The sequence below is a fragment of the Vigna unguiculata genome, chromosome 3, assembly GCF_004118075.2.
Source record: "Vigna unguiculata cultivar IT97K-499-35 chromosome 3, ASM411807v1, whole genome shotgun sequence".
NCBI classification, from domain to species: domain Eukaryota; kingdom Viridiplantae; phylum Streptophyta; class Magnoliopsida; order Fabales; family Fabaceae; genus Vigna; species Vigna unguiculata.
The window spans coordinates 10,693,638-10,708,665 of NC_040281.1; the positions used below are offsets into that span (position 1 = coordinate 10,693,638).

At 30.6% G+C, this 15,028-nt stretch overlaps 1 protein-coding gene across 1 annotated transcript; it reads left to right on the forward strand.

The window, feature by feature from the left end:
- The first annotated feature begins 7,546 nt into the window (after window positions 1–7,546).
- Window positions 7,547–10,788, forward strand: LOC114178020 (sugar carrier protein C-like). The gene is made up of 4 exons (XM_028063693.1): window positions 7,547–7,759; window positions 7,882–8,204; window positions 9,429–10,058; window positions 10,163–10,788. The coding sequence occupies exons 1-4, from the start codon at window positions 7,627–7,629 to the stop codon at window positions 10,628–10,630; spliced, it is 1,554 nt and encodes a 517-aa protein (XP_027919494.1). The 5' UTR covers window positions 7,547–7,626; the 3' UTR covers window positions 10,631–10,788.
- Window positions 10,789–15,028: the final 4,240 nt, after the last annotated feature.

The following is a 15,028-nucleotide window of genomic DNA, read 5'->3' on the forward strand; positions in this document are numbered from 1 at the left end:
AATTTCAGATTGATGTATTAAATAATATTAGAAATTCAACCACTAATTTTAAATGATGAATAAAATTTTATCATTTAATATATTACATATTAAAAAGGTAAATAGTGTTTGACTTTTATAAAATATAATTAAATTTAATTAATTAAAGAAAGAATTAATTTGTATAATTACAAATATGTATGGTATTAATAATTAATAATTTCATATTGATGAATTAAATAGTAGTTAAATATTAAATAATTATTATTAAATCAACAATTAATATTAACTGATTAATTAAATTTTATTAATTAATATATAATAGATTAAAAATGAAATTAATGTTTGACTTTCGAAAAATGTAACTAAATTTAATTCCTTAATACAGTTAAATTTGTATAAATGTAAATATATATGATATTAATAATTTTATGTCGATGTATTAAATAATAATTATTAATTCAACAATTCAAATTTTATAAAAAAAAATAGATATATTGAAGAGGTAATTAATGTTTGACCTTGAAAAATGTAATTATATTTAATTAATTAATCAAACAACTTAATCTAAAATTAATAAGAATAATAATAGTGATACACCTAATACTAATTAACTATTACAACTATTTTTTTTAGAATTAGAAATATAATTTCGTAAATACAAAATTTTAATTCAAGCAAAGTGTTATCTTTTAAATAAATGCTAAGATATAATTGATCCTCAATAAATAAATAAATAAATAAATAAATAAATATATATATATATATATATATATATATATATATATATATAGTTTCTGTAAATATCTAACATCATATTGAATTTTTGTGTCAATGTACACACTAAAATACCATCACATAAAATCTTTCATTGAGATTCTAGAAATTACATCATATTTCATTTTCATACATCATTCTGGTTCTAATCAATAATTCACACTTGCTACCACACATCTAAAAAACTATCAACTAAGGTAAATGCTAGACTCTGATGCATTCGTTCAACGAGATCATTCATTTGCTAGGGGAAAAGTGCACAAAAGTTCACTCAACCAACAATTGGATGGCTCGCCAAACAAGTGAATCACTAGAGCTCCTCATGGATAAATTCCTCTAAAACTCGCTCAACGAGCTTATGCTCGACCAGCGACAATAAAGTCCATCAACTCTTTGACTTTTAATTCGCTAAGCAAGTAAGTACTCAACCAGCGACTCCCAAATTAGTAAATTCTTGACTTTGGTTTCGCTTAACGAGTGAATTATCACTCAGCGACTACCAAATCATTGAGCCTCTGAGTTTGCCTAATTTTGCAGAATGAGATTCTACCTAGTAAAATCTTTTCAGTCCAGTCTAAGCAGCTCCTTAGTGATTACAAATGCTCAATTCATACCAAATTTCAATTTCACAACAAGCATAAGTACAAAGGAGTCTAAAAACAATATCAACTTCACAAATGCTTCCTAACAATAAAAATAAAAATGAACATCCAATTTCACTCGTCAAGATTACTGTTAGCAAAAAGGACGTCACCACTATCCCTTTGAAGCTAAAGATTTTGATGGATACTCATGTTAGACAAATGGCATCAGGAAGGGGGTTGAATTGATGTTTTAAAAAAAATTGTCTTGATGTCTATAGTTGAAAAGAATCCTTATTTTTGTTTTATTAATTAAGAGTGTTACCGAAAGCATAAAAAATAAGTAAAGGAAAAAAGAAATTCACACAGTAATTTATACTTTTATATTGGTTCGGGTATAGTCAACCTTACATCTCGTTCTCAGTCACCTCAATGTGAGAATGATGACAATCCCAATTCGCTATGTTTAGAGTATTGCAATTACAACCACAATGACCAAGTGAATATGCAAAAGAAAAATTTTAAAGACAGATAAACACCTCTCTTGAGCCCTTTCAAGATATGACAACACCTTCTTTGAATCACATAAAGGATGAAACACCTCCTCTATACAAAATAAAGGATGAAAATTACAATTAAAAAATTGGAATACTATTATCTAGAAAGTAAGAGTACAAAGACAAAATGCTCAACACTCAGCTCATTTCATAGTGAATTTTCTAATTTTCTCAACCAACTTGAATAACAAAGGAAAAATCTTAATTAATATTTTCGTGCTTTCACTCAGTAGTAGTGTGTTGTTTTTTTCTCTTTCTCAAATTGGGTTATTTAACTTGAGTTTTCTTAAAAAAAAATCAATTAATTCAAAAATAAAATCAAATAAATTCGAAAGTCAATTTTTATTCTCTGAAAAAATATGATTTTCTGGAGAAGATATAGTCAAAGAATACTTGATTTAAAAATCAGTTTCAATTCAAAAGATATTTTTATTTTTGAAAATCAGTACAAACATAATTTAATTAATTCAAATAAAATCAAATAAATTCGAAAATCAATTTTTATTCTTTGTAGAAAAGATGATTTTTAGGAGAAAATATAGTCAACGAATAATTTCACTTGTGAAGAGAGATTATTGGGCTGATAATTTCTCTTATGCTTCTTCTTTATCCAGAGTGACTTGACACCCTAAATACTCTATATCTTTATTTTGAGCTTCCCTTAATTTTGTAGTATCCATCAAAATCTTTAGCTTTAAAGGGGGAATGGTGACATCCTTTTTGCTAACAACTCAAACATAAATACTACAACCTTACATTTTGTTATCAGTCACCTTAATGTTAGAATGACAATCCAAATTCACTATCTTTAGAGTATTGTAATTACAACTACCACGACCTAGTGAAAATGCAAAAAAAAAATCTAAAGACCGATAAACACATCTCTTGAGTCCTTTCAAGATATGACAACACCTCCTTTGAATCACCTCTCTTGAAACTTAATTAAAATTAAAGAAGTATAAAAAATTTCCAAAATTAATCCCTAGATACTTTCAAAAACATACATAAACATCAATTATCAACTCACTTCATATATTTTTGAAAACAAATTCCAACTATTTAGAGAATTGAATAAAATTAATTAAGAAGGAAAAATTAAAATATTGTTATATATCATGTTATGTTCACATAAAAAAATCAATGTAACCTTTTGTAATCGTTAAGTGGTTGATTTGGAAACAAAGTTAATAGAAAACTAAGACAATATAGACAAATTAGATATCGTAGAATTTTGTTTCAAATCCTATGAAATGTAGAAGAATTAGGTCAAAACAACAAAATACATATATATATATATATATATATATATATATATATATATATATATATATATATATATATATATATATATATATATATATATATATATATATATATATATATATATATATATATCGAGCTGACATTGAGTACATTTTTTATAAATAAGTAATGTCATATTTTGTTTACAAATCTTGCAGCCACTTTTTTAAAAATATTTAATAAAAAATAAACCTATTTCTCAATATTCAGTAAAAACGTTATTTAATACTTAAAATCGTATGTAGAATATTATTATAGATAATAAAACGGACGTGACATTATGATTGTGTCAGTTTGTGATTATGTCACAATCTACTATGTCAGTCAGTGTGAATTTACAGTGAAAATAAAATATAATAAAAACACAAGTAGCAAGTGCCAAAATCCACATCATACAAATCTTATTCATATATTAAGATAAAAAGAATCATTATTATCACTTAATCATAAAAAAGACCCTGGTTGTTCTAGGCCGAAAACTTTGAATTATAAATCAGCAATGTCTATAACAATCGATAAATTATACATTCAATTTAAGATGTCAAAGCATGAATTATGTTTAATCCTCTTCTTGATACATTCTTTATGAATTTCCAGCTATAGGTCCATGTTCTATGACCTATCCTCCTCCATAATATTTGTAATTGTTTCAATCATACGAATGCACTTTGACATTTTGCATTGCTACATTTATTAAATTTATTTCCTCATACTTTCATTGTTACATTTTTATTTTATTTTATTCTGTGTGGCTTTGTAGGATATTTTTGGGCCGTTGACCTTTTTCGACCTTATCGCTCTCACCGATATCTCAATGCTGTCATTCAACTGCATTAACCTTATCACATGACGCGGTTCTGTCTCTTTACCATCCCACTAATTATACTCATTCATTTTTTTTTCTTACTAATTAATTTTATTTATAATATAAAGAAACAATTTAAATGGTATTTTAAGAATAAATACAAATATACATTATTTTCAATGAATATATTAAAATATTGAATAACACACGTGTGAAACGGGTGACTTTAACAATGGAAGTGGACCTGTGCACTAGAAACGCTTACATACTATCTTTGAACCTTCCGTGTTTGAATGGATAATGTTATTTGGTGGGTATTTTGAAAATGCATTCACATAGCTTTTGGTAAAATGATTCTAATTAAGCTCTGTTAGTGCGTGAATAAACTGAAGAAGGAGCAAGCAAAAAAGAGAAAAATGTGATAGGAAATAGAAGGGAAGCTACAAAGTGAAGAAAGCTTAAAGAGAAGGTTGTCTTGAACAGGGAAAGAGTTAGAAAGAAGAAGAAAATAAGAGAATGCAAAAGCATAACTATGTGCAGACAAAGGAAATTATCCATTTCGTTTTTCTCTGTTTCCTTCGTTGGGATCGGTTTCCTTTTTTCTTTTGAATCTACTTTTGTTTTGTACACATCTTATTTTTTAGATGCTTCCTAAGAGAATTTTTTTCTTTTCCCAACACAGATTCTCGTTTCCTTTTACTTTTGCTAAAGCACCCAAAATGCTGTTTTCTTCACACACTTAACGATATCAGTTATGTCCGTTAGATCTTATTTTCATTATTCACTTCTCGTATATAAAAATGAAAAGAAAAGTCAATACATTAATGACGAGAAACATTAAAGGAATTAATTAAATTTTAATAATAATAATAATAATAATAATAATAATAATTAGAAGAAGAAAATGGATAATTTGTTTAATTTATGTAGGGATAATTTTGGTAAAATACATGTATTATATGATAAGCTTTGTCTTTGCTAACTAAAGGATTTAACTTATTAATAGATGTATTTAGTTAATTGGTTTTATAAAAGGAATGAAAGATAGCATATATTTACTCTACTTGGTTGCAAATTAGTGAAAAGGTTTAATTTTGTAATCAATTTTTAGCTTCAAAAATTATTATGGAATGAAAACCATAAAGGGGAAAATTCATACGAAATTGGAAAACGAAAACCATAAAAGGCAATACATTCATTTCATATAAATGTACCATTGTTAAGTTTGCTTATTTCAATTAAGAGTGTAGTTATTTGGATATCTTTATTTTCATCTTATCGTTCAATTTATTTATCCAGTTGACTTAATTTATTCATATTCTAATCTTTTTCTCACTTTAAAACTAATTTATCTGATTTTAGTTTATTTGATAGTTTATCCCAAATTTTAGTTTCTTCTTATCTTTTGGACCTGATTTATTATATCTAATCGTTGACATAATTTAATTAAAATTATTTCCGAATATTCAAACAGTTTTAATATTTATTACTATTTTTTTTATTTTTTTAAAGAAGTTACAAAAGATATGAATTAATAACCCCACATTCTTCTCATGTATGAAGTATGGGAAGAAGATTCATTGGTCTAACATTGCTGTAAAGGTAATGAAGTCACGCATCCTAATCCTCACTTTTACTATAAACACCCACTGTTCCCACCAACACCAACTGCCACTCCATTAATCCAACATTATCCATAAAACACTTACTCCTTCATTTTCTTTTACCCAAATTTTATTTTTCTTTTATTTATTATTCCTCAACCTTCTTTCGTCAATTATATTTTTATATATGTCTTTCAATCTTTAAATAATTTATATAGGTATTATTGTGTGATATAAAAATACAAAATATGAATATTCAACTACTTCAAAATAATAACAAATATCTTCATGATATAACAAAATATCTTGTAAATAATATCTTACAATATAATAATTTAATATATCTATATCTATTTTTCTGTAGATTAAAAAAATCTACAAATACAAGATATTTTTACATATAATACCCACCGGTTGTTTCATCCACTAGTATATTCCTTTAATTTTTTTTATACCCCCCACCTCATACACACTAACGTTTTAGAAAATTTATTCTATTTATGTACAAATTTAAACGCAGATAAAAGAAATTAATCCACATCCCTATAATAAATACAATCCATTTATTACACGCATTCAACAGACTCAAGCCCTTCCAAGAATCTGAGTATTATCTGACGTGTGAAATTCACCAACTCTCAACTTACAAAATTTCAAAACTTGATTTGGGATTGCATTTTGGGGAAAGAGATTTCTTTAAAAGTAAAACAATATTTTCTCAATAAAGGATTTTAAATCTTAATCCATTCGCCCCTTTTGTTTTAACTCTTGTGACTCATCCAATGCTGTCTTTCTTTTTCAATATTTGTTAGTGAATCCAACATAATTTAAGAATGCTCTTCTCAACAAGCTATTTTCTTCATACATAAAGTTTTAAAATTCAAATATAAATATCATCTTTATGTATAAATATCGTACAATAATAAAAACTACAATAACTTTTGGCAAAATCCATTTACAAATATTTAATTGTTTTATACGGAAAGTCGTCTTAGATACAATGAACTTCAAAATAGTTATTAAAAGGGTAAAAAGAAAAGTTTGTGTATATAATAACAATTTCAGTTTGGATTTAAAAAAAAAAAGCATTTATTCAAACTATTTGACTTAAATTCATTTTACAATCCAAAAAAATATCTATTTGATTCATGAGAATAATTAACAGTTCGAGATGTCTTTATATCTCTAGCTCTAAGGAAATATTGGATATGCTCCCATCCATTTGAAACAAAAGAAAAAGATATGTTCCATCTTTTTATTTATTATCTACTAAACAAAAAATATAGATAATAGTTTATTATAATCTTATATCATTTTAAAATCAATACGATACAGTTTATGTGGAGGACTTAAATAAGATAAGGATCTTTTTTTTAGGTAAGCCTATGTACAGGCTCTTAAACGTTTATAATAACTATTTTTTTGTTACAATACATTTTGTGTGTTTCATTTAAAAATGACGGTTTTTATTTAGTCAGTAATCTATGGAAAGAAAATTTGATAGCAGGGCAAGTACTAAATATTTTTCCTTCTGTATTCAATGATTTAATTATTTTTAGAAAATATTCCTTCGACGAAATATGAGCAAAAAATGAAAAAAAGTTTTTATTCACTGAAACATAATTGAGTCATAACTAATTTAATTCCATTTAGTAACAATAATATATCACTGTCAAATATAATCAACACTGAATTAATATAAAAAGTAGAAAATATCTCTAATTAGTCTAAAATAGATGATATAAATGAATTAATAAGTATTTATTAATTGTCCCGAGGCCACTTACCTTAACAATTTCTTAAAACTTACATATCTTAAATAAAATTTTAATCAAATATTTATTTTATAGATAAACATATGTAAACATTATATCATCATTGACAGCTCATCCGATGATTAAAAGTAAGGAACCGTTGCTATATAAACACTTGCCAGTCTCAAATCAAAAGCTCCATCTTGTTTCTTCTTCTTCTTCTTCATCTTCAGTTTCTCTGTCTTGTTCAGAAAGAGATAGGAAAAAATGCCGGCGGTGGGAGGAATAAGCACCGGAGGGGGCAAGGCGTACCCTGGGAGCCTCACTCCCTTCGTCACAGTAACATGCATAGTTGCAGCCATGGGTGGTTTGATCTTCGGTTACGATATCGGAATTTCAGGTACGCATGAATCACATGTCGGCACTTTTTATGTTAGCGGTAGCGGTTTGTTCTGGCTTATGATGTATGTCTGCGTGTCAGTGTGTAACGTTGTTTGTTTTAACGTGTGGGACTATGATCAGGTGGGGTCACGTCCATGGATCCGTTTCTGCTCAAGTTTTTCCCATCGGTGTACCGGAAAAAGAACTTGGACAAAACGACGAACCAGTACTGCCAATACGACAGCCAGACACTCACGATGTTCACCTCGTCGCTGTACCTGGCGGCGTTGCTGTCGTCGCTGGTTGCCTCCACCATCACGCGGCGGTATGGTCGGAAGCTCTCCATGCTTTTCGGTGGCCTGCTTTTCCTTGTCGGTGCTCTCATAAACGGTTTCGCCAAACACGTGTGGATGCTTATCGTGGGTCGGATCTTGCTCGGGTTCGGTATCGGCTTCGCCAATCAGGTATTCTCAATCTCTACGCTCTCTTTTCACTTTTTAAGTAAATGAGTCGCTGTCAATTCAAACCCTTTTAATTAAAACTTCCATTATTTACCCAACAAACTCTTCTTTTCCTCTTTTGTTCTGGCAAAAATATTTTTGTTTTTATTTTTGGTTTTGCTGAATTTCAACACGGGGAAGGGTATGTCTCCGATATTCGCTCTCTGTGGTGAAGAAAAGTCAAAATCTATGCTTTTTCAAATTTTAAGACACGAAACCATTCTGACCATGTCCCAGACACTATTCCTTCGTGCCCGTCGTTTTGTGCACTTCTTTGCTCGATAATTGAGCATTACGACGTCTTGTCGTTTAATTTGTCCGTTGTGCACTGTTTTACTTGACTCTGAACATAACCCTTTTCCCAGATCTGATAAGTATTTATTTTGATTCATCTTTTCATGCTTAGTTACCACTGGAGAAAGGGGCAATTATTATAAAAAATAGAACTCTGTATGAATGTATCATACGTCTCATTTACTCTGACAGAAAGAGAAAACCTTTTGTAGAAAAGGAAGTTGGTGACACGTAGTTAATATTAGGTTTCTCAATTTTCAGGCATTCATTGGATGTGATTGTAGTTTTTTATTGATTCAAAAAGTCGTCGTCTACTTCCCAATTATTCATTTTCCCTACTTCACTCTGTTTTGGGGCTATTTTTCTACCCTACGTATGAAACTGTGAATGATTTCGGCTACTTGTGACTCTGCTTTTTGTTTTTATTAATCCCTTTTGAAACATAGGAGATTGGGCTTGTTTGAATGATAAACAAAGAATCTTACTTAGCATGTGTTGTTGAGAGCGATAGCTGGATTAGTATGACACAAATGGAGCTTGGTTCCACTAATTTACTAATAGTGGCTTAACTATTTTCCACTTTTTTCTTCGCCAGTGTCATCCTCGCTTCTTGTTCCCACGTTCCTTTACATTATTTTCCACGGCGTTGAATTAAAAAAAATATATTGAATTTAAGAAATAGAAATCTTACTCCAGTTTTCCGTTGCCAGGTTTTGTTTTCCACGTTACTTTTCCAACTAATAAACTTTACAAGTTGAGAAGAACCCGTGGTCCCACACTTTTTTTTTCTTAATTAAATTCCATTACAACATGTGAATCAGTAAAAATATTTGTATATCAATGTTGTTATTTTATTTCAGCTTTTACTGATGAAAGTTAATTTTAATTTACCAGTCTGTGCCGCTCTACCTGTCTGAGATGGCTCCATACAAATACAGAGGAGCATTGAACATTGGGTTCCAATTGTCGATCACAGTTGGAATACTTGTGGCGAATGTGTTGAACTACTTCTTTGCGAAAATCAAAGGTGGTTGGGGATGGAGGTTGAGTTTGGGCGGTGCAATGGTCCCTGCCCTTATAATCACAGTTGGATCACTGGTCCTTCCAGACACCCCCAATTCCATGATTGAAAGGGGTGATCACGAGAAAGCCAGGGCTCAGCTTCAGAGGGTCCGTGGTGTGAGTGATGTTGACGAAGAGTTCAATGATTTAGTTGAAGCCAGTGAAGCTTCGAGACAAGTGGAGCACCCATGGAGGAACTTGTTGCAAAGAAAGTACAGACCCCACCTCACTATGGCAGTGTTGATTCCATTTTTCCAACAACTCACCGGAATCAATGTCATCATGTTTTACGCCCCTGTCCTGTTCAGCTCCATTGGGTTTAAGGACGATGCTGCTCTAATGTCAGCTGTGATCACTGGTGTGGTCAACGTTGTCGCAACTTGTGTCTCAATTTACGGTGTTGATAAGTGGGGTAGGAGAGCCCTTTTCCTCGAAGGCGGTGTTCAAATGCTCATTTGCCAGGTACCCTCTAACTTAAATCTTCAATGTACTTAATGAAAATTGTTGACCTTGGTGTTTGTACTAAAAAAAGTTAGCTTTATTGGTGTGTGTGTGTGTGTGTGTAGGCTGTTGTTGCTGCTGCTATTGGAGCCAAGTTTGGAATTGACGGGAACCCTGGTGATTTGCCAAAGTGGTATGCAGTTGTTGTGGTTCTGTTCATCTGCATTTATGTCGCAGCATTTGCCTGGTCATGGGGTCCTCTAGGGTGGTTGGTGCCCAGTGAGATCTTTCCATTGGAGATTCGTTCAGCAGCTCAGAGTATCAACGTGTCCGTGAACATGTTCTTCACTTTTGTGATAGCGCAAATCTTCTTGACAATGCTCTGCCACATGAAGTTTGGCTTGTTCATCTTCTTTGCCTTCTTTGTGTTGGTGATGACATTCTTCATTTTCTTCTTCTTGCCCGAAACCAAGGGCATTCCAATTGAAGAAATGGGCCAGGTCTGGAGGGCACACCCGTTCTGGTCCAGATTCGTTGATCATGAAGATCATGCCAATGGTGTTGAGATGCGCAAAGGGGCTATAAAAGTGTAGTTCTTCTTCATGAACTGTTTATTTTTCTGAATGACTAGCTTTTTTTTTTCTTTTTCTTTTCTTTTGTTGGAAAATCATACTATTGGTTGGTGTAGTGTCAATGTGAATGTCCATGTTTGGAATTGATTCTAAATATTAAAGGGCTATTTTTCTCATAAGTTCCCTCTTGCAATTGCACAAATTGGTATACTTTGAACAACTTTGTTTCTCTCTCGTGCATCTTCATCCAATAGGATTCCTCAGTGTTGGAAACTATGCATATGATATGTCAGTGACAAGGGTCCAATAGTTAGGAATAAATGAGCAATGGGGAAGTCCGTTGATTCATCATCATTGACCATCGAAAGCAATTTTTGGATTGCAGAGTGATCACAAAGAATCACGAATAATAGTATAAAATATTATGATCTCCGACACACATGCCGGGTTCAGTTATCCGTCTTAATCAAATGTTAACACCAGACGTTGAAAGTTTTCCGTTGCCTTGTTTGCATCCAAAAACAACGTCTTTGTTCTTAATCAAACCAAAATCTCTTAAAATAAACTCATTAAACTCCAAATGAATAACTCCCATGTGAAACAGTTTAGCAAATATATTTTTTAAAATAGATCTCTTTATTATTTCTTTCAATCCATCATTTTCACCATTTGTTTCTAAATCATATTATAATACTTTACAAAATTATCACTAACTAAAAATATAAATACCTTTTATCATAATAGAATTTGTTTTTCATAAATCAAAAATATAATTTATTGGCTTAAAATATTTAACAAAATAATATAAATGTATCTTATGCTTACGCTAATGCACTCACTTTTTTCAGTTAGAGTGTATTATCATCTTATATAAATATTTTGTACAAAAAACCACTTTTTTTTATTTTAAATCAAACTAGATTAGCTAGAAGACAAGTACTATGATATATAACTTTTCTAGAATGCACGAAATTTAATTTTTAAATAGTGTATTTCTCCTTGAATTTATTCTATTAGACTCAATTAATTGATTATTTGAAACTTATAAAAGTAATAACTTAGTTAGTGCATTAATTGTCATAATTTCATTTAAGTCTACATTTAGGTCAACGAGATACTCTTTATTTTTTTCAATTTTTATTTATTTCTAATTCTTTTAATCTCTCGTATATACTCAGAGTGTGTTATTTTTATTTTTTTAGAATTTATTGATTTACAAGATTTAGAAAATATACTAACAGAGTATAAAATTACAAAACATTAATTACATTATACTATGCAAATAAAATTTTACAAAAATATATTAAAAATCATCACATTGATAATAACATATTATCAAGGGACGACTCAACAGGTTGAAAGGTCTAAAACAAACATAAAAAATAAAGTCGTTTATTTAAAATTTATTTTTTGAGTTTTTTTTATGTTAAATTATTTATTAAATTGTCGTAATTAATTTCATTTAACATTTCTTTCTCGATATATAATAGGATTAATTTGTTTAATCTTTCTTAAAGCATTGTTGATCTTAAATAAATTTTTATTATATTTAGCTTTGAGAAATTTCTTTTGGTTGCAATAACTGACACATGAATTATTAACAACATTATTCTATAAGCTATATATAAAACGAATGCATTAAAAAAGAATAAAAACTAGTTCTAATATGTTTCACATTAATCAAGTAAAAGGTCTTTGTAATGACACAATGTTGCAAGTTAATGAGTTAGAAAAAAAATGTGATTTATGCTTCTGTAATATCAAGAATAAATTTAGTGTCTTTTGATTTATCACTCTAGTTTGCAATGATAATCAATAAAAGTCGAGGAGAATCTTTTTATCTTGCACGTCCAATCACTAGTCATTTTAGAGCTTTTACAACGCTGTATATGTCTCGGTTCATGCGGACCCGCTGCATAAAAGCACGCGGTGGCAGTTTTGTAATTAAATTCAACTTTTATGTCTCGGTTGTCATAATAACCGAGGCATATAGCTAAAAAAAATTTGACTCAACGCGTTGACCACTAAATTAATTTATTTATTTTTTTCACTGATGCAATATGCCTCGGTTCTCTCTTAACCGAGGCAGTAGAGACACGTAATTATTTTGACCACTGCGTTGACCCCTAATTTGAATTTTTTTTTTTGACTGAAGGAATATGCCTCGGTTCTGTAATAACCGAGGCAGTAGTGGTAATATATGCCTCGGTTCAGCGCCTACCCGAGGCAGTAAGTGTAGAATATGCCTCGGTTTCGAATAACCGAGGCAGTATCCCTTCGTAGGGTTAAAAAACCCCAATTTCTTCACTGTAGCAGCAGCGCACCCACGTACAAATCCCCTCCATTCACGTTTTCACTTCAAACTCAAAGTCATTCTCCATTCCAATCCTGCAGCATCCCATTCCAATCCCGCGGCATTCTCATTGATAACCATCACCTTCAACCTGCACTCAAAAGATCAAACAGACGCACGGAAGCAGGCCCTGGGGTTCGCGCGGAAGCAGACCGAGTCGCGCCTGAGAAGAGGGAGAATGGAGGTCGCATGTCTCGAGGCTCTCGTCGTCAACGACCATGGTGGACACCAGTGTCGCCTGCGACAGCTGTTGCCGATTGCGGTGAGGAGACGAGCTCTCAGGGTTAGGGTCGATGTGTGCGTGAGAACGAAGTGGTTGGGCCGTCGAGAGGGATGGCGACGTCTCCGGCGTCGATTGGTGTCGCCGGCAAGCTAGCTGCGCGGTGGCGTGGTGAAGAGGAGATGGGGGCGTGCGGTGGCAGATCGAAGTTGTGGTGGTTTGAAGGGGAAAGGAGAAGAGGCTGCTGGAAGAAGAAGCTTTATTTATTTTTAATTAGGTTTACCCATTAGGCCTCGGTTGTGAAAAAACTGAGGCAGTAAATATTAAATATGCCTCGGGTTTGTAACCGAGGCATAAAGTACTACCTTTTTACCTCGGCCGTATATGCCTCGGTTACGGACCCGAAGCCAAAAGCTGGAAATAACCGCTGTCATTTCTATTTCCTGCACTAGTGAATATTCACACATGGAGCATTTTATATTGCTGTTTATAAAGTAAAAACAAAGAAAGGATTGAAAATCCAAATTTTTGTCAAAGATGGAAATGTGAGTACAACAACTAAAAATATTGCCTACAAAGAAATCTTTGAAACTCCTTAAAAGTATCAAACTTACAATATTTACAATACAAAAAAGGTATAGACCTCTTCTTATTTTAAGTTTTATTTATATTATAACATATGTTTATCAAAATTACGTTTTTAGTTCCTCTGTGGATTAATAGCAAGGAAAGATATCGATGTAAGCATTCATTATGAGTAAATTCCTTCTTATATCAATCTATATATTTCAAGTAATGGAAAATTATGAGACCTAATTTAATTTTCATAGATATTGATATTTGACATTCTTATGTCTACTTTAATCTCGATATAAAGTATGAATGATGATTATATAATTTTTTTATTGAATATATTGTTATATTTTCATTGATCATGCTTATAAAACAATGACATTTGACATTCATACAGACATGTGAAATTATTTTGTTATGTGACACTGACAATGTCACATGTCACACCACGAGACCTTACATGTTATAAACAAAAAAAATGCAAGAAAAATTAAAATAATTACTATGATTTGACATGTGAGATGTCGTCCTATTAGTATTTTTTTTTTCAATTAGAGTGTATTATCATCTTATATAAATATTTTGTACAAAAAAAACCACTTATTTTATTTTAAATCAAGATCATCTAGAAGACAAGGACTATGATAACTTTTCTGGAATGGCAATTTAATTTTTAAATAGTGTATTTCTCCTTAAATTTATTCTATTAGACTGCATTAATTGATTATTTGAAACTTATAAAAGTAATAACTTAATTGGTGCATTAATTGTCATAATTTCTTTTAAGTCTACATTTAGGTCAACGAGACACTCTTTATTTTTTCAATTTTAATTTCTAATTCTTTTAATCTCTGGTATATACTCATAGTGCATTATTTTTATTTTTTTAGAATTTACTTATTTACAAAATTTAGAAAATATACTAACACAATATAAAATTACAAAGCATTAATTACAATATACTATGCAAATAAAATTTTACAAAAATATATTAAAAATCATCACATTAATAATAACATGTTATTGTAACATCCCATTTAAATAATAAAATCATTAAATGAAATCTTACACCGGATAATATAAAGAGTAGTTGCGGAGTATAAAGTCACTCCTTACAGTTATCCAAGGTACTTAGAAGGAAATACTAAAGCTCACTACAAAGCCTACAACCCAAAAGGAGTAAGAGATAGCCGATATTCGAAATAAAGCCTTAGGGGTAAAACAATACACATTCCTTAGCCCTAAAGAAAAGCCCAAATAAAACATGAAGTTC